Raw genomic sequence first — 21,731 nt, 5'->3', positions numbered from 1 at the left:
GATACGGATCACTTTAGCTTACTTACACTTAATTCAGGCCATTCATTGAAAAAATATCATTAAGTTACCAATGTTACTGGTCCACTCCAACCAAGCATCAGAATACTTTGTACCTAGTCACTTATTGCATCTTAAGCATAAAACAGATCTGTTTGAAAATTTGTAATTTCAAGTTTAAAGTTTCCATTCCAAGTTTCAAAATTTATTCAGTAGTAGTTACACATAAAACTTAGTCTTAAGCAATTTGCCTAATTTATAGTACAGAGATATTCCAATATCTCTGAGACCACTCTTACATGCTAGCTTGGTAAGGTTTTGCTCACACTACTGTTTTTATACAGGCTAAAAATGTTAGATATTTACATGTATCGGCTAGATCATATTTTATATGTAGATAATTAAAAAAGTCATTTAGATATCAGGAGAATGCTGTTAAGAAATTTTATTAACTTTCACATTAGTCTATTCAAGACTTGTCAGGAACTGACACAATTTCAGGTACTCAAAATATTAATAAAAGATACCTTGACAATGGAAACTTAACAACTTCCACTCATGTGAGTAATATGGAGTTATATTGTTTCTGGATAATAGAAGGTATGATTTAAATGTTAAAATATTTTTCTAAAATTATGCACACTGAATAAATTATTTTAATTTATTGAACAAACAGGTAAAGCGACTTAAAACTTCTCTTAAATAGGTACATACCGACTTCAGAAAGTATAAACTAGGATTTTCCATAGGTATACATGTGCAATAGCTGAGTGCATGAAACAAATCAGCCTAAATAATATATTTTCGTGATGATTAACAAACGGACAACTTTTACAATAATAATACTAAACTATTGTACCAATTTTTTTAGTTTTTTTTAATTAACAAGTTTATTTTTCGTCTTGTTTGCGTTGTACACGTATGTACGTAAACCGCCGTAGGTAAGTTTTGTATGAAGAGAAACTTTTACGAACGCCTTATATTGGGAGAGTTTTAATCCTGCAACAAACATATGGAAGTATTAGGTAGATGTTGCGAAAGAAAGTAGGTATAATCAAGGTTCTTAAACGTCTTAAGATTGTTTAAAAAAGTTACCTTTGAAAATATTTGAGGACTTCATCTGTTGATATTGGGAACAATCGAATCAGTTGCGGTTTCGAGGGCACAATTCGTGGTCTTATTGGATATATTGAGGCATACGTTTTATCTTTATTTAAGCCTTTTAACCCTGAAACAGAAAAAAACTGCACATTATCTTAAAAATTCTCCGGGATCTTGCAGTAATTATCATAACCTCAAAATTTTCTAATGGTTAAGATCAACGAGCATGATTTTACTTACATTGTAGGCATCTTGACTTTGCTTATGGTCATGCACAATATTATTTAATATATTGATATTTATTTTAATGCTGGGAGCAGAAATTTCTCTTGAATTAGCACCGATTCGGAATGTAAACAAACAAGATGGACGATCCACATTCTACAGATAAAACACAGATTACACGCGATTTTGGAATTATTCGAACACAGTGTTGCTAGCCCGCGATTTTTCAAATTTGCCGCGTTTTTCTACTGACAAGATTTGCTTGACCAACTATATATTTCGGGGATCTCGGAAACGGCTCTAACGATTTCGATGAAATTTTCTATATGGAGGTTTTCGGGGGCGAAAAATCGATCTAGCTAGGTTTAGCTAGTTAGCTAGGTCAGGGAAAACGCGCATTACTGAGCTTTTATATGTTTTCCGAGCAAAGCTCGATTTCCCAGATATTGTTTTTGTTATATTATGTATTATGTCTTTTTAGCGATAAGACCGCCTGTTGTTTACCTCTTTTTTATGTGTTGTATTATTTGTACTGTTTCTGTATTGAGGTGTGTAATAAAGAGTATTTGTATTGTATTGTATTGTATTGTATGTAATGTTGAGCTTACTTTGGGACTTAGTCAATTTGTGTAATAATGTCCTATAATATTTAGTTACCAATAAAAATAATTCTATTATATTCTAAGGAAAACACCTAGTCGAGTAACGAAGCTGTAAAAGCGCTATAAACCTACCTCATAGCACGCTTTTAGTATTTAATGGCTCTAACACTGAGCATTATACATAACACCGCATACATAGCATTTATGTCTATAAGAAATTTCCTTCCGCTGATAACAAAACCTCGGTAGAAATCTCTTGAAAACATAAGTAAATAACATTCAACTGCCTTCTAATCTAGTAGACCTTGTCTACGGAGCCCACGACCTGGATGGAGGTCGTAGGTTCGATTCACATATTTTACTGTTATTTGTTATTATTTATCTCGAATATTTGTCACCGAGCTATGGATGGTTTTTGTGTATTTAAGTACCTACTTATAAATATGTATTAATATGTCAATTTATGTGTAGATAACTTTTCCAAGCTTCCAAACTAAAAACTATTTTGTGAAATCTTATACTAAAAAGATTAATAATAAAATAAATTAACCCGCGGGGGCAGCTTGTGGCGAGCTGACGGTGAGTGGCGACACCGCGGACCCCTATTCCAGAGGGTCCTTTTATTTGGCCCTCGCCTCTGCGCTTGCCTTCACCGGCCGGCCAGAGTGGAGTCGCAAGAGCGGGACCTATGCTCCAGGTTGGAAGTGTAAAATGTCATAACGCCGGCGGCCTGCTGAACGGATTACCGGGATCTGGCTGCCGCAGACTCACCTCTCGACAACCTCACAGCCGCTCCAAAGAGTTGCCCTATTGTCGCACTGTGCGTGCGGCCGTTGTGGGGCCCACTCAATGAGTTGGCGAGTCACCACCTGTCTTAAACAATTCCGAGACTGATTGTCACGGCAGGTGTCCGTTAGTCTCCTCCCATAGCCCATTATCCAGTCCATCCAACTTTCAAATCAATAGCCTTATGACCTTAGATCCCATCGCAGCACAAAAGTGCTGCACTGCAATAGTCTTTGCACCTGGCGGGGACCATCTCCGGATGTATCATGTTGTGCGCTCGGGGATGGTATCCGCCACGTGTATCCCTTGCTTTTAGATTAATTTGTCTTAAAGGGCCTCTGCGCTGTTGGCTTCGGCCCCACGCATGCCTCCCAAAGGTCCGGGACCCCATGGTCCCGAGATATGGTAAGACAGACAAATAAATTATAACGAAATTAGGCAACAAAAAAAACTTTGTCAGCCTCTCATAAAAAGTTATTTAAGTATCCCACGTTAATTTAACTTACGGTCAGCAACAAGTGATCGTAAAAACAGAGGAGAGGTGCATTATAAGATCGTAGAACTCTACCTGTTTCCTCACTGGCCTCAACAGAGTTACTTGCCTACAGCTTCCGCACACCCTTAAAGTTACATTCCGGTTGTGAATGCGTTGCAGCATCAAGTGAATTCTATCAGCCAACATCAGTAATTAACTCAAAATTTGCATCAATTGCCACCCTTGTGGATGCAGCTTTCTCATCAGATTTTAAGGATAAGGAGTGGTGAAGAATTAGTTCTCTGGAGGTTCCAATCGTGACCGCAAATTTATCAAGGAAATGGAATTGGCCTGTCGAAGTATTTTAGAGATGGCGCCAGCATACGTTTTCCTGCCAGTCCTAAAAAAAGTATGAAATTCATGTTTGTTTGGAGTTTTATGGCCTGGATTTAAACCAAATCAAAAAGAACAAAACTGGAGATAGAGGTAAAACCTACGATGGTCCCATTTATGCAAGGCTCCACACCGTTGACAAATTTGACAGTGACATCGCTCGTCTCCCGCTGCGCTGTTTTCACAACCGGACTGTAACCTTTAACCTCTCTGTAATTAGCTGTCAGAGACAGTCCATTAGTGGGATTAAGCCGGGTCACGCCCTCTTGCCGGATAAATAATGCACGGAAATATTATCTACGTGTGCTACGTGTATCTTCATGAACTAAAATAGCAAAGAAGAATTATTTCCCACTAAGTTTTTGTTGCAAGAAATAAAGAAATAAAGAGTAGGCATTTATACTTAGTACGTACAAAACAATCTATTTAATGTGACTCGACATTTTTCGGTCTTAGGCAATGCTCGTATTGTACATCCTAATAGGTACAATACAATCATAGAAGAATTACCTACTTTTAAAAAAACAGACAAGTGCGAGTTGGACTCGCCAACCGAGGGTTCCGTACTTTTTAGTATTTGTTGTTATAGCGACAACAGAAATACATCATCTGTGAAAATTTCAACTGTCTAACTATCACGGTTCGTGAGATTACAGCTTGGTGACAGACGGACGGACATCGGAGTCTTAGTAATAGGGACCCGTTTTACCCTTTGTCTACGGAACCCTAAAAATCAGTAGTACTTAAGGGTTTACTTTATTGCCATTTAAGATAAGTAATACTTCTTTACTTTAGTACCTTGTTAATTTACAAACAGAAATTTAAATTACACGTAGGTACCTATTACCTACTACGTTTTTAGGGTTCCGTACCCAAAGGGTAAAACGGGACCCTATTACTAAGACTGCGCTGTCCGTCCGTCCGTCCGTCTGTCACCAGGATGTATCTCATGAACCGTGATAGTATCCGTGATGTATTTCTGTTGCCGCTATAACAACAAATACTAAAAAGTACGGAATCCTCGGTGGGCAAGTCCGACACGTACTTGTCCGGTTTTTTTGTATTTGTTACTGAAACAGTCATTTTCTTGATTCATACTCAAAACAGTAAATAATTATATATATTTTCCGAGCCTCTTTAGTAAATCGGCGCCCCGCTATAGCCTCAGACCCCCAGCACCCTATCGTATTCAAAAAGGATTACCGTAAAATGGGGTGAGTAGAGATTACGAGGGCAGTTGGGTTATGAATGGGGTGAAGAGGGATGACAGAAAGGCGAGTTGGTTTTTACAGGCTACTGCTAATATCAAATCAAGCTATTATAATGTTCATAATCCTAAAGTGTTGATCCAACAATTTTCAATATTCACCTTAGTAGGAAATCCCTCCTCACCCCTACTACGGGGCGAGCTGGGATTGCCTACTATTTCGTATTTATCTTTAAATTTATGAAATGGAACTACACAAAATCGTACAAAAACTAAAATTCAAACGACCGGAACATTTATTATGTATAAAAATCAGTTTGCCACATGTAAAAATAAAGTTTTATGGAGGATTGAATGTCAGTTTTGTCCCTACTCACCCCATTTTACGGTACACTAAAAGATGGACGTCATTCGGAAGATTGCGGGGGTCACTTCAGGATGAGATTAGCTCAGGACCGGACCGGGACAAGTGGCGTACCTACTCGAAGAGAGGCCTATGCTCAGCACTGAGCGATAAAGGGCAAATATGATGATAATGAATTGATGTTTGAAGTCAGTGCCAAGCCAAATAATAAAAGCATCAACGCACTGTCGTACCGAATGCCAACCCTGGTGTGGTTCGATAAGAAAGAAAAAATCGGCCAAGAGCATATCGGGCCATGCTCAGTGTAGGCTTCCGTAGTTGTCACAAAAGGCTAAAACGGGGGCTATTAGCACGTATACCTTCTGTACGGTGTACGGGTACATTACAAGCAAAAAGGAGCAGAGTCAGACTAAGTTAGCACAGCGATTATGATGGCCCAGACAGTGTATGTGTTCTAAACGTTAAAGATCTATGAAATGATAACGTTTTCATCACACTCGCGAAAAAGATCTTATTTCAAGCAGGTGTACTGAAGGCCAAAGTTCCCGCGGGAGTTATGGATTGCGAAAAAAAAGCTATAACTCCCTAAGGAGTTATAACTATTTTTTTCTTTTTTTTTAATTATGTCACGAATTCATAGAAACCAAATGAGTTTTACTTTAAAAATACTGCCGTTAATAATTTAATATGTTTGTTTATGTTTAAAAATATTTAATTTGATTAATTTAGCAGCAGTTTAAAATATTTTTTCATAATTTTCAATCGTGGCTGAATGCCTATGCCTAATAGGTAGGTCTGTGCCTTCGATACCTAACCTGTCAAAGAATGACAATATGGCGGACGAATTTTTGAAATGTCACCGTATTTAAGAATTATTTCGCTTAAAATTTAGTTCTTTCTTCGCAAGTGTGATGAAAAACATTGTAAGTAAGTAAGTAAATATTCTTTATTGTGCACCATACATTTAAAAATAGACAGGAAATGAAAAAACACGTAAAAATTAGGTAACAACAGGCGGTCTTATCGCTAAGAAGCGATCTCTTCCAGACAACCTTTGGGTAGCCGGAAACTATGAACTTACAACATTGAACGGGTAGTGCCGATATACATATAATTCAACAAAATGAAGACGCAAACAATATAATACATACCTACATACTAACATTGTGTGTAACTCCGGGGATATTTTTTTCCCAAAATTTTGGTCACATCTTTGCTCCCAAGCATGACGTTAAGCGTAGATCCGGTCACGTCTGAAAATATTGATACGAAAAAAAGTGCCAAAAAATGTATACACGACTTTATTGCCCGTGTATTAAGGTAGTGTATATATATTTTTGGCACATTTTTCGTATCGATATTTTCAGACGTGACTGTACTAAACAAAAACTAGCGACATCTTGTCATCAGAATCATGAAATATTTTGATGGGCCAACTCGCCCTTATGGCCCTCCACCCCGGAATTACTATAACCAACTCCATTATAGTATTTTACAGTACATATGGGGCTACTTTATAGCACTAGTGCGAGAAGTAGCATATTATGTTACTGTGTCGAACATTTAAAGGGCCATATGTACTGTAAAACGTTGTACGATACATGTGCGAATAGGTAATTCGCAACTCGTGTCGATTTAAAACACTCCCTTCGGTCGTGTTTTAATTTATCGCCACTCGTTTCGAATTTCCTATTTTTCGCACTTGTATCGTAATGTACTATTATGCAACAGTTGTATAAGAAGGGTCAAAAAAGGCGAGTGGCGTGAGTTACAATGTGAGCCGGAGCCGAAGGCGTAGGCGAACATTGTAAAGGAATACGCCACGAGAATTTTTTGACCTACTTATACAACGTTGCATACAATATTTTTCCTACGAGTCAACAAAAATAAATCTTAATTTAGGTAAACAAATTACAGCAAAAGTATATAGCCAAGACGCGCGAGCATACACCTTTTTACGCGCCCGGCCCGCCCCGGGCCGCGGCCGGCCGGTCAGCGACACCTCCTCGTAACTCATGAGGCCCTGGTACTTGCTACTTGCTAAATTAATTTTTTGGACAGTTTTTTCTCAATTTTGGCCACCGTAGCCTACGGAGACTAACAAGCAACGCTAAGCGATCTTCGTAGTCTATGGGTGTTGCTATATTACGGGTGTCACATGCGTGTTTCTGACTTATGAAGTAATTATTTTTACTATGCAACCAAATGAATATTTTGTAAGTTGGCATCAATGCACTTAGTTTAAAACTGTATTCGTTTTGGTTTTGTTAGGTTGGTAGCCATTAATCGCAGTAACATTATAGCTTATAAAAGCACAAGAGCTATTATGAGGAATAGACAATATAGACTTTTCTTAAAATCTTTTACGTATGTTCTTATATTCGTGTTAATGAATGCATAAATGACAGATAACAGTAGAGGAGTAGGAAAAGGGCATTAAGGACTTAGGCGTCACTATGGACTCGCAATTGAACTATAATGAGCATATTGATAATCTATGTAGGCGTGCTTATAAGAGGTTAGGAATGATTCTCCGTGTCAGACAGCCCTTCAAACGGCCGAATACTTATAAATTATTATTTTATTCTTTAGTTAGGAGTATCCTTGAATTCGGAAGTGTAATTTGGACACCACAATACCAAGTCCATATCGACCGTTTGGAGAGGATACAAAACATTTTCTTAAAATCATTAAGTTATAAAACAGGTATTTATTTCGTAAATTCTACATTGTCGGCAAAATATTTTGGTGTACCTTCCCTTTTTAACCGTAGGATATACTAAGACGTCATATTTTTGTTTAAAATGATTAAAGGTTTTAATTAGGGCTCCTGATATCCGTGATACACGCCGATCCGTAGCTACGGGTTCTTAAGCCCGGCGGTACTAAGATCACGAATTTCACGAACACGCCAAGGTACGTACCTCGTACCTGCGTTCGCGACCGGATTCACGTGACACGCCGTGACCGTGACACGCCATGATACGTAGCCCGTACCTGCGTTCGTGTGCGGAGCTTCGGGCTCGGTTCCGTTGGATAGGTACTTATCGCACGTCTCGTAGGTTCGACACGCCCGGGAGAAAAATAAATAAGGCCTAGGTATTATTGAATTGAGGTACCACTTAGTATTGTATTTTTTGCATCGATTTGAATATAATGGTTATATCTAAATAATTTATGGGGTTATCCTGTTTTTTGTATAACCAACTAATGATTAATAGTCAAAACTAGCGACCTGCTCGTTGCATAGCACTAATATAAATATAAGGTGTAAAACTCCCTAGTAAGTATCATTATAATTATGAACTTAAGCAACGCTGTGCTACTGGTTGTCATTATTAAATCCATAGAAGACATTTTTCTCTGTTAAGTATTAATGAAATGAATGAAAAAGCAAACTTGAACTTGTAAAAGCTTGCTACTATCAAAGAATATAACGTAGCCTAAATATAAACAAGGCAATCCTAATCCAAAGAAACAAAAGGGTCTGCAAATCTTCGGTAGGTATGATAAAATTGATAAAGGTAATACAGGTAAACAAATTCAACAAAAACACATGTACGGGGCCACGGAAAAAAAGTACGCAGCTGCAGTTCTTATCAGTTTCGGACTTTCGGGGCATTAAAGAGTACTGTTTATTTCTAGATTGAAGGTAATAATGACATATTATTGTTAGAGCGTTTTATTGTATGACTAACAAGCTAAGCCAACATACCGGTTTTTTTTTTGGAGATAAGAAGTGCAGTTGCACGTGCAGACAAAGATAATAAGATTTGCGAGCGACTTATTAAAATGAAACAAACAATATACATAAGTAGCTGTGGGCTTTACCTTTTATTCGTGAAGTTGAAAGAAGTGACCGCGATGTTTTGTGTTACAAATTCGTGGTATTTTTTATTTAATCTGGAGGGAGCAGTTTAGAATTTTGAACTCACATTCATTGTCATTAGTTACTCCTGACATCATAGTTGGTCTCCTGACACACAGTGTTGTTGTATTATTTTAGCAACTCGTTTGTGTTCCTGCCGGTGAGTAAGGTTGCCAGAGCTCAACGAGGGGGGGGGGGGGCGGGTTTAGGGTCGGCAACGCGCATGTAACTCCTCTGGAGTTGCAGGCGTACATAGGCTACGGAGACTGCTTACCATCAGGCGGGCCGTATGCTTATTTGCCACCGACGTAGTATAAAAAAAAATATATTAAAGTATCTATTCATTGTAATTAATGTTTGGTTCTTTTCATTTATTACTCATTAATATTTAAAAGGCCTTACTATTGAAAATAAATTTTAATTGAAAAGTAATGAAACGGAATTAGAGCTATGAATAAAAAATTCATGATAAATATTTATTCGTAGCTCTTAGAGACCGCATCGTATCTTCACTCAACGTCGCGGGCGGACCGAACCGGCGTGTTCTTAAGATACGTGAAGCCGTGATCACGCCTACACGGATCTACACGGATTCACGTACCCTAATTTCACGTAGCCGAATGTCACGTGCGGAACGGACCAGAAAACCGTAGCCGTGAATCACGAAACCGGGCGCACGGCTACGGGTTCACGAATCACGGACACGACCGCGAGCCCTAGTTTTAATCTCTTAAGTTTAATTACGTTCAGTTGTCCGCATCTCCCCTTACGGCCTCGATCGCTGTTTCCTGTCAGTTTTTCTGTAAAGAACTATTCGAGACATACTTTTTTCAGACGAGTTCCGAGTTACTATAACAAAAACATTTACAGTACATATGGTGCTACTTTACCGCACTAGTGCGAAAATTAGCATATTACGTTACTGTGTCCAACATTTAAAGGGCCATATGTACTATAAAACGTTGTATCGTACAAAACTCGTGTCGATTTAAAACACTCCCTTCGGTCGTTTCGAATTTCCTATTTTTCGCACTTGTATCGTAATGTACTATTATACAATGTAGATTGCTTTCAAAGTTCATTGGCTAGTCTAAAAAATATAGTTAAACGTAAGTTGCTTTAGTACCCAGGTACTTATATATTTATGTTGCATGCAGTTCATTTTCTATCTGATACATTAAATGTATACATTAGATATACTCTTATCTACCTATAAGTACTTAATTCAGTTAACATTATTTATAAGTATGAACCTCCAGGTCTTTTTGTTGCCTTGTTCTTTTGTTGCAGTACATCTTCTGTATTGCCTTTTTAATGTGTTTATATAACTGTTTGGTTTCTGAATAAACTAAAAAAAAACGATCACGGAACACAGCCTTGGACGGACATGGCTGGGCTATAAAGGTTACGTTACTACGGAACCCTAAAAAGCTGTCCATTAGTTGTATGTAACTATTCGGCTTGGTTGGTAGCGCATATAAAAGGGATCATATTTTATTTTATCCGTTTTGAAGTCCGTTTTCTTTTTTGAATGATTAGACTATGGGTCACCAATTAGTTTTTTCTGGGGTCCGTTTTTTTAAATAAAATGCTGTCATCTATTCGTTACTGAGTGTAGGTACGAGTACAGTAAATATTTTAATAAAAATAATCACTGACCATGACAAAAATAATTTATTAAGGTATAAAAAAAATAGCATTACATTTTGAATACAACAATGACCTCGGAATATGATTATTACTTGAAACATTAAGTCAGCAAACAAATTAAATGAAAATCAAACACGCCTGTCGTTTACAATTTCATGTCATAACTTACTTTCCAACACAGTGATTGAACTGGCAGACGGACAAAACCAATGAAAATACTAACCCCCTTATTCATAAACGTGTGCTAAAGTTGACAAGCCACTAATAATCGTTTGTCCCTTTCCGACTTATTCAAACGATCAAACGATTGTTACCGGCTTGTCAACGTTAGCGCACGTTTATGAATAAGGGGGTAAGCGTTTAATGATTAATTTAGTTGGTCATTTGTGCCAATTTAAACCAAAAGGCTACTTATTATCGATTGTCAATAAGGCGCTATTTCCATATAGCTTCAATTTGAAATCAACCTTATCGACATCCGGTAATGTGGTATCAATTGGTTGAAAACGTCACATTTAGCTTTTCGTTTGCTAGAGTCCATACGCTACGTTTGCACGTAACCTCCGGCCTCCTAAACACCCAGAAGCAGTTGTTTTGTTTTTGACTTTGAAACTCTCAGTTGTTCTATCAAAGTCCAGATTGCGGAATATGTACAAAAAATTGTACGTAGGGCCTCAGGAGGGTAAAGTGCAATCCATTAACTGAAGTTAAGTTTTACTGAAAAATATTTCACCAAATATTTTTTTTATCTTGCTGACCTAACTTTAATCTATGTCTTGTTTTTTAATAATTATAACATTAACCCTTTTCCAGGTTGTACCAATCTAGAAGGTTTTCCCAACAAGTCCAAATATAATTAGATACGTCTGCGAGCGATTCTCCAAATTTAATCCTCCAAATATATTCCAAATAGTTAATTTTTAGTCTTTCATTTGAAGACGAGTCACATTTTCCGAAAGTTCAATCTAATTTGAACCTTGAATCAGATTGTTAATGAATGAAGTTATATTGACACGTATGTGGTCGGTAGATCACAATAGTGTGTGGCATAGGCCTGGAAAAAGGTCAACTATAAAAAAAATAACATGTCTAAGCCTGACGTAACACGATACATGAGTCAAAATTATATACTTAACATTTAAATGTTTAACATTTTTAAGCGAGGTTTAGACTAGCAAGAACGTGCATGCAATTTTCATTACATTGCGGTATCTGATCGTACTTTTGAATGCAGTTTATCTTAGTAGTCGGCAATGTAACGTAAATTGCATGCAAGTTCTTGCTAGTCTACGCCTCGCTTTTAATTTCATATTCATATAAAAGCTGATATCTCAAATTAATTTTTAGACTAGGCTTTTTGAAAATGCTAATAAATAACTTCCCAACATGAAGCTTAGCTACACGTTTGCATACAGTTATACATATATATTTTTCATGATTACTGTACATTACTTTCTATGGAATAATCTCGTAAAACTTTTAATGATAACAATATATTAGAATATAAATTTTTACACGAATATAAATGTGATACTAGGTGCGTTGTGATATAGCCAAAGTTAATAGTCAACTTACAGACGATTTTAAGTGTATTAGCAAATTAATTTGCATAAATTGAGTGGCATCCTTTTTATCAACAACTGTGTGAGTGCACCTATCTAAACAGTTACCTTCCTAGGCCTTTTTATGATTTAATTACAATAATATATATTTATATCCGGTTTACGTACATAAATAAACTTTAATAATCACAGATCCCATCCACCGCATTCATTGGTTAATATTTCTTATTTCACAAGTTGATAGAACAGTCTTAGTATTTAATCCAACATATCTTTTCTACCACTTAACTCAGACGGTCTATAAGAAGTTAAAATGTTTGATTATAGCTTGTTTAAATATTAAATACTAAAACTAATTTAGTCCCAACGGAGCTATATACACCGTGTTTTTTTAATTTCCGTTAACACATTCACTGCCAGGAACCCACCTGGTGGGTGCTCGTGAACTTTGTTCAGATGCCGTAACACGCTGACAACCCGCTGGGCGGGTTGTTTTGTACGCAGCTATAGACCACCGGTTTCTGGGGTAGTGCGCCGTTTTTTGTCTGGCAGTGAATGTGTTAATTTCAAGGGTGCATCCCTGAGCCTAAATTAAGTAACTTTCTCAAAGACACCGGTATTCTAATTAACTCCATTTCAGAGAAAATGAATACTTAATTTTTATTATATAAGGCCCTTACGAGCGCGTACACTTGGCTTAGCGCCTGTTTACATATTGATTAGTGTTAAGTATGAGTTGATACATTTGCTACTAAACGTAAATACTATTTCGGACGATTGATGTTCAAAATGACATTGATATGTCACAGTTTTCAATTGTTTCGTTGAGTTAAATGTAATGCCCGTGTTACAAAAACGCTATATGCAACATTTAATTACTTTATATAAAAATAAAAATAATTAATAAAAGTATTTTATTTATTTATTTACTATGCCATATAGTTTCCTTAAACGTACTTACCGATATCCCGAAGTTAACGGAATTCAATCAATAAAAACACGGTGTATACGAGAAAAAGAAATCCACTTCTCAAAACCATCTGAGTCGAGCCGGTATAATATTCATTCTAATTTCCTACAAAAAGAATCAAATTTGAATTTTCGAAATCACAGGAAGTCATCTCAAAGATGGCTCACTACTAAAACTTGCATTCAGTCTTAAACAAGCCCATTATGATTTTAATAGCGACACCTCTTTTTAATATGATGAAGCTTATACTAAATATTTAGGCAGCCTTGTAGCATATCCGATATTAAGTTAATGACAAGACAGTATTTAAACATCAAGCTCTATATCATCACAACACTTATCATATAATCGGCCACATAGCAGCTTACTGAAAATTGAGCTCTATAGTAATCAGATACATTTCTATTTCGCTTGCTACCTGTAACTGATGCCGTATCTGGCGGCGACCTGCGGCGTGTGCGTGGTGGCGATGGCGAGCAGCAGCGGCACGTCGTTGACGTCGATGTTGAGCGCCTTGGTGAGGGTGGCGATGTCGCAGAAGTCCGTCGACATCAGCATGTCGGCTAGCGTCTTGGACAGTACGCAGAACTCGCGCAGCTTACCCTCTAGATATGATAGGCACTGAAATGAAATGAAATAAGTTTGATATAATACATATTTTTTAATAGAATAACTGTATACTAAGTGTTATGTAGTACAGATATTCCCTTTGATTAATAATCCGCTAAAGAAGTTATATAACTTGTCAGTTGAATACAGTACGAATGTCAAATTTTACTTTCTAACAAGTCACTTTAAAAATGCTTGTAGATACTTCTCATAATGCTAAGTTTAAACGGGGTACGGCTGCCCGGACATATTGAATCACAGGGTGAGAATTTTCCGTCGGAGCCTGAAGGCCTTCATTATATCAAATATGCTAGCGACAGCGTATTGTATAATGCATGTGCATTTTATTGATATCGTAAGTTTATTTGCTATTCGTTGAAGGTTTCGTCGCACTGCAGCGGGGACGCGACTGTACGAGTGGGAGTAACGCTCCAGCCACAACCCCCCGCTCGTGGTGGACACCAGTCCGAGCCGCCGCGTCGGGTCGGCGCTCAGCGCTCACCTGCGCGGCGGGCAGGCGCGCGCGGCGCATGGCGGGCAGCGCGTCCAGCATGGCGCCCACGAGCGCCGACATGCCGCCGCCCGCCTCGCGCCCCACCACGCGCACCTCCCTGCGAGACGTTACATTCATTATTCATGTATTACTTATTGTCAGGCGAGTAAAGACCCGCAGGTACATTCTTTCAAACTACCATACAAATTATGAAATACTAGCTTCCGCTCGCGACTTCACCGTGAAATGATGAATAAGTACTATCTTATCTTTCCCCGGGCCTCGAACTCGTAACAAATTTCATCTAAATCAATTCAGCGGTTTAAGTGTGAAGAGGTAACGGTCAGAAATAGTTACTTTCACATTTATTATATTAGGGGCCATGTCTCAAAACTATTCGTTGACACACTGGCGTGGCTCCGTTGCGTCATCTGCTTCGAAGTTGAATTCGGGAGATTGGCCCGGAACAGCTGGAAAGCTACACTTCTCAGCCAGAAGGGGGCGTATTAATGTTGAATTCGCATCAAACAACCAGCCGCATCGTCTCTTATTACAGTCAAAGTAGTTTTAACCTATCAAACAATTGTCATGGATCTATCACTGAGCCGTTGGTAAAGTTACGCGGTGATTTTCTAGTAAAAGGTACTTGAGTTTTGGAACTAAAACTGGTTAACAACTTAATATACAGTGTGTAAATCTAATGCGGGCGATAAATTAAACCAACTGACGAACTCTTTGGTAAAGTTAAATGTTATTTATTTTATTTCGACTTTAAATTGACAATGTCAGTTATTCAATACAAAAGTAATCATAAGTTATAAAAAACTTTTACTACTCCCGAATTAATGGACATGATTTTGATTTACGGTGAAGCATTACAAAATGGTAATCGAGTGTTGGCTCTGTACAGAGAGCGATTCCCTGATCGAATTGTACCAAGAAACGCTCGAGTAATTGTAAACGCAATACAGTGAGTTCGCGAAGGTTTGCCCGTGACTGAAAGGGTGGAGGGAGCAGCTATTCACGATGAAGTACCAGTTCCATTACAAGACCGAATCCTCCGCCATTTTGCACTTGATCCTGAGAGCAGTAGAGGAAGGTCGTAGAAGAAGAACTGAGAACGAAGATAACTGAAGTTTTTCAGAAACTCAGAGAAACACGTCATGGAGTCAGTCAAACGACGTTGGGAAACCTGTTATGATATACAAGGAAGGCACGTGGAGAATAGGTATCTGCGGCGAAACCGGCGAATCTAAACTGTGCTTTTAATAGGTAGGTATTAAAATAAATTGCTTTTTTAAGTCTGTGGTTTTTTTTTACGTATACGAGTATCTAACTTTATTTTTGAAACCAGGTATTACGTTTATCAGGTAAAAAGCATCATACTTGACATTACATACGCGATATGAGCTTTTGCATTACCTTGCGGGCCGAATTATTTTGTATGGATAAAATTTTAATTGCTGTTCTAAGTAAAAATTATCTAATTACGTTTCTTATGTCCTATACTAACTACCGCTAAGAGATTCGCCCGTATTAGATTTACACACTGTATTACCTTTTTACTTACTTAACATAATACAAATCGATTTCAAGCAGCCAAGCCTTCAATCAATCGGAGACTGACCATAATCAAAGCGACAGCGTCAGACTTTTAAAACATATTGCAATTTAACCTTACCAAGCGTCAGTATCGCCCACAATAGCGACCGGCATAGCGCCCGCATCGCTCGCCTTGTTGAGGCACGACGCTAAATCCAGATCGCGCCGTAGATCCATCTCCCACGTTTGAGGTTTCGATATTGTTCCTAAAATAAAAATTTAATCGATTCTACAATATATACTAGAACAATTTTCTTTACTAACCATTGTATATTGTTAATCAAAATAGGTATTTACCTCAATTTTTCAATAAAAGATAGATGCTCTACAAAACGTAATATGATTTCATTTCATGTCGTATGTTCATGTGAATATGTATTTTTCTTACTTCAACTTATTGTAGCAAAAATAATACGGGAAGTTCTTCATTGTGGTCAAATTCAAATAAATAAAAAATTCAAACCATTATTGTCGTGTTTTAGCGGACGGGAAGTTATTACTGTATAATTTTTTACTTTTTAAAAACATCTATCCACTAAGAAAAACGCAAACAGCTAATTAACACAGCCACGGGTCGCGTCTACACGACCCAGTCAGCATCATTTCAAGTTGTAGGATAGAGTGAAATGGTAAGATGAACGACCTTACATATCTCATTCTTACAAGACCGTCGTGTACGATCGTGCGAATACTGCTTAATAAAATCAAAGACTATAAAGCATTTATATTTTTTTAAAGATCACATATGTGCTCATATAGCTTTTATTGTATAATTGAACGAATATTGCATGGTACTGAATGGCAGAATAAGTTGTGCCTTTAACTTTTTTTTAATAATTAAAGACGGAAATTGTTTTTGACGTTTTTGGTGTGAAGGTTCGATTTGAGTGATGGTTGATGCTTGAATTGTGATTATTTTACTTTATTTCCTCGCATGTTTGGAGAAAAACACTATAATTATATGCCTCGATAGGAACAGCAATTCATCGATTCGTCTTCTTTGTCGGACTCCGTTTCGCGTCGTCCGTCAAAATCAAAACTCATCCACGAATTGCTCTTTCCCAGCCTCTGCAATAATGTACTATTACTTTCCTACGTAGAAATGGAAATTAGAGTGATTATTTGATTAACTCGGTTTACATCACCGATTTCACCCTTAAACTATTAAAATATTTCGAGTGCAGAGTCATTTACAAACCTTGGTTAATAATCTACTAATTAACATCTGTCTACTAACCTTGTAAAACTAAATCAGGTACATAATGGTTGGTGACCCCGCCGAGTAGAGAGCCGTCGAGCCCGGCCGCCAGCGCCGGCCGCCGCACCAGCCGCGGCACCGAGAACTCGATCACCTGCCGCACCTCGCCTCTGTCCCGCTCGCTCCCGCCCGAGCACCCGTCTACCCTACTCACTTCCACCGACACACTAGGCTTAACGTTCACAACTAAAGTCGCCTCCTTTTTTCTCCTAAAGAAAGTCTTCGGGGACACTTGAACACTATCGCTCACTATAGACTCCTTCGCATACTGAGGATCGGACTGCCGCGGTACGTCGTTCATATATTCCAACTCGGAGGCGTTCGTGGGAGTCTGAAGCATAGATTCCATCATCTGACATTTATAGCACGCCTCGCAACGCTCCTCTTGTATCGGCGGAACGATGGTCGGATCGAACTGGAAATTGTCGAGCTTCAGATTTCCCGGTTTCCCGATATAATGCCTATCTAATATTTCTAAGTTCTTGCTTTTCATATAATTAGTGACTATTTGAGGGTATTTATCGAACTCGAACTTAAAGCCGGAATGTTTTATTGGTTTGGAATGTTGAAGTGTTTGTGCGCAGCATTTGGACGGGCTCTCGGTGCTCCGGGAGCATTTCTGCTCACAAGGCTTCTGATCGCAGCCGTTATTTTCCTCGTCTCCAGCTTTCTCTATCGCGTCCAGATTTAGCGGCTCGTGTTGTATTTTGGAGGACCTTTTAACGCTTTTTCCGCCGTTTGATTTGTTCTTCAACCCAACTAGCTTCTCATCGTCGCCGAGGACGAACACGACCTTCCTTTCCACTTCTTCCTCAGACGCGGTGGAATCGAGACTGGAATCGGAGGAAGACTTGGCCGCGAGCACCATCGTGGGGTTCCTCCTCATCCCGCTCGTACTCTTCTCGCTCGACATGCAACGTTCCTCGAAATCTACACTAGTAGAGAGCTGCCGATTTAGATTGGCGAGCGTTAGCGACCGCCCGAAGCCGCGACTCGGAGCGGGAGTCGCATCATCCTTGACACTATCGGACTTAGCCGGCGCGGTCCTTTTGAGCGTCACCGTTTCACTTTCCCTAAGAACACTGTCATCGAACTCGAAGTCATTACGGACGACGTCGCCGCAGCGCACGAAGTAGGTGAGGACGACTAGAAGTTTGTTGACGAAGACGGTCTCGGCGCCGCTGATGATGGTCTTGGCCTGGCGCACGGGGAAGCCGACGGCGCCGTGCAGGTCGGCCAGCTGCGCCCACAGCGCGTTGTGCGGCCGGCGCACCGGCGGCGCGGGGCCGTCGTACGGGCTCACCGTGCTCACCCAGCCCAGGTGGTACGTCAGCACGTGCGTGAGCAGCGTGCTGAAGAAGCTGGAAACATGTAATATCCATTAGGACCTCATTAATTATTACGTACATCGTTACAAATTTAAGCGTCGGTCTGCACGTTTTCTTTGCTGACCGCGACTATAATTTCGAATTGAATTCGGTTAGAAATATGTCAAAAGGCCTCTCTTTATACATGTCATTAGAGCAACAAAAACTTAATCCTTTTCGCTATTACTTGACCTACTATGCTGGCAGCTGCTGCTAACATAAACTCCTCCAGGTTAAGGCAGAAAACGTTATTTGTTCAAGCCGATTTCGGTATCGATAAATTGTTTTTATTCACGTATAGCAAGCATAAATCATGCCTTCCACGTGATTTCACTTATTAATTATACCCGTATTAACATAATTATTGAAGACGGGCAAACAGAAGCTTTTTAAGGGCATAAATAGCGTTACCATGAATATGAGTAGTGTAAACATTTCTATGTTATTTTTACTTCAACAACTCCTTTTTAAGGATGTCTAATTTTAAAAGCATTCCCACGTCAATGAAACGTGTAAATATAGAATTGACATCCTAAACAGTTAACGCTAAACAGGTAAGTCATTAGTTGCACAACCGCTCCGCTTTGTAAACATCGGTCGAAAATAACAAAATCACGTGAAATACCTACGCAAATAAATATTGTCCGCGAATGTAAAGTGCACGACTCTCACCTACGATGACTACGTCAAAAAAAACAATGATCAAAATGAAATAATGAAATACTGAAATAATGATGATGAATAAATACTGAAACAATAATAATAAATTACTGAAATAATGATCAAAATGTCTTTAATATGTACGTATATTGCCGCTTTCACATTTGTTGGGTAAATATATGTAATCTATGTTTGCTTCACAGAGACATGTGATGTTTTTGGCTTAAGTGGTTAAAAGATTAATCGGTATTTCGGTAATTTGATTTAATTTAAAACGGATTATATCGCGTATGATGAATTTCATCAAGACTTATTCTTTATTGTTATCCTTTTAGATTAATTGTCTTTAAGTACCTACTTAACGCGCAACATAAACTTGTATTACCAGTAATTTTGATTTTCTTTTCGTTGTTGCATGACACTGACTGTTATTTATATTACTAGGTAAATAAGCCTGAATGAGTTTACTCTCAGCTAATTCTGGATATTATTACTCGTAGCGTTCTCACTTAATTTACTACAATTTCATATATAAGAGCCGCAAATAACTAAATAAAAATGTCTCTGTGAGCAAATTTCACGGGAAGATTGAGAAATGCGACTTGTAGAGGACCGGTTTGGCCTAGTGGGTAGTGACCCTGCCTACGAAGCTGGTGGTCCCGGGTTCAAATCCTGGTAAGGGCATTTATTCGTGTGATGAGCATGGATATTTGTTCCTGAGTCATGGGTATTTTCTATGTATGTAAGTATTTATAAATATTTATATATTATATATGTATATCGTTGTCTACGAGTAAGTACCATCGATACAAGCCTTTTTGAGCTTACTGTGGGACTTAGTCAATTTGTGTAATAATGTCCTATAATATTTATTTATTTATTGATATTCAATAGCTGAACCTCGCCTCTGTCCGCCTGTGCATACGCGACATACGAAATCATTTTTGCCCAAACTAATAGTTGCAATAATAATAACAACTTCGCGAGAAATGAAGACCAATAATTATTGTTTTTATCCCGCATCGTAGTTACAATAATAACAACAACACCCAAAAGTCCTCTCTATAATTCACAAGAAGGGTCATTAGCGAGAAAAGAAGACCAATAATTATTGTTTTTTTTATCCCGCATCGTAGTTGCTATAATAACAACAACACCTAAAAGTCCTTTCCATAAGTCACAAGATGGGTCCCCCATGAGAATAAAAGACGCATCGTAGTAGCAAGAATGACAACATCACCTAAAAGTTCTAACAGTCCATAAGTCACAAAGGGCCACCCACGAGAACAGAAGACAGCTCGTCACTCACACGTCCCAGGTAATTACCGGTCAAACGCTAACGAGCCAAAACATGTGTTTTTCTAACAGATCACTTACCTGAAACACTCATTTCCAGAATTAGATAGTTAAGTAACGTTTGCGGGGGTGTCATTTGCGAATAAAGCGTATTTTTAGTAGATTTTTTTTTTTTTACTTGGCTATAATCGATATTGCACGACTCCAATTAACAAAAATCGTACATGTTCAATTCAGTAGCGTCCACATTGGACCTGTACTCATTTACTCAAAAGTCGTTTGACGGGGTAGCACGGTCTATTGCTGTATGTAATTGAATATTAGGATGAAACGGAGTACGAAGCTAGCAGCGTAATTTTTGACAAGTATAAAAGAGCGTACGTGTGGTGACCGCGAGTCTATGTAGGTAAACCTCTCGCAATGCGGAGTTTATGGTAAATGATCCCTGATTTTAAAAAGTCATCAACCGAACCTGCATGGAACTTGGATCAACTCCAGGTGACGGTCTATTTGTAAAGCTCTCTATATATTATCAGGGAATTAACCGACTACACTTTTATAGTCGCCAAATAAGATAAATGACTGGTCGACGACATCCAGATCCTATGAAAGTTCTTGAAAAATCATGTGATTATAATCTCTGGCTAATTTAACAACAATAAGTTACATAACTGGGACGAACAAGAACCTTACCTAATGGTAGCAGGGTGCATATTAGAATAGCAAGATTTCTGGGCAGTATTTCGAGTGTACAGCTATAAATTTAATTTTAACTGCGAGCACGCATTAGCACGTCACTGTCTAAATTAACGTATAAAAATTACAGGGCTGTTGAATTATTGTTGTACTGTCAAATGTGTGCAGAACATAAACAGTAAAACAATAGCAGATTTTATAAACGTATCATCTTTCAAAACAGCTATAAATTAAGAGCAAGTCCGTCAAATGGGTATTTGTACAATTTAATGATTCTTTTGAGATAGCCAATCTTACTTTTAATGTATTTGAGATAAGCTGTACTTTCCTATTTGTACAATGGGCAAATAAAACACTATTTCCATTTATTAATTGTTGCTATCTGGATTATGATGTTATTTTTTGTCATTATTAGAATTTATTTTTGACAATCACAATATAGATTCATATAAATTGACATGAATGTAATTTGTAATGCAATCGTATGTTGTGTAATAAATAAATCTAAATCTAAAAATCTAAATCTATTCGTAACAAAACCCTGACCTAC

General features: G+C 38.2%; 1 protein-coding gene across 3 annotated transcripts in view; it reads right to left on the bottom strand.

Moving 5' to 3' along the window:
- Nucleotides 1–10,673: 10,673 nt before the first annotated feature.
- The window catches only part of LOC133519878 (folliculin-interacting protein 2), a 38,265-nt gene continuing 27,207 nt past the window's right edge, over nucleotides 10,674–21,731 (bottom strand). For all 3 annotated transcript variants that reach the window (XM_061854057.1, XM_061854055.1, XM_061854056.1), the window contains 4 exons: nucleotides 17,142–18,523; nucleotides 15,984–16,110; nucleotides 14,312–14,420; nucleotides 10,674–13,821 (listed from right to left, as the gene is read on the bottom strand). In XM_061854057.1, coding sequence (XP_061710041.1) covers nucleotides 13,615–13,821; nucleotides 14,312–14,420; nucleotides 15,984–16,110; nucleotides 17,142–18,523 — 1,825 coding nt within the window. In that variant the 3' untranslated portion in view covers nucleotides 10,674–13,614. The remainder of the gene's footprint in view (nucleotides 13,822–14,311; nucleotides 14,421–15,983; nucleotides 16,111–17,141; nucleotides 18,524–21,731) is intronic.

This window comes from Cydia pomonella, chromosome 7 (genome assembly GCF_033807575.1).
Source record: "Cydia pomonella isolate Wapato2018A chromosome 7, ilCydPomo1, whole genome shotgun sequence".
Lineage (NCBI taxonomy): Eukaryota > Metazoa > Arthropoda > Insecta > Lepidoptera > Tortricidae > Cydia > Cydia pomonella.
Note: the sequence above shows the minus strand (reverse complement) of the source record. Positions and strands in the feature narration are given on the sequence as shown.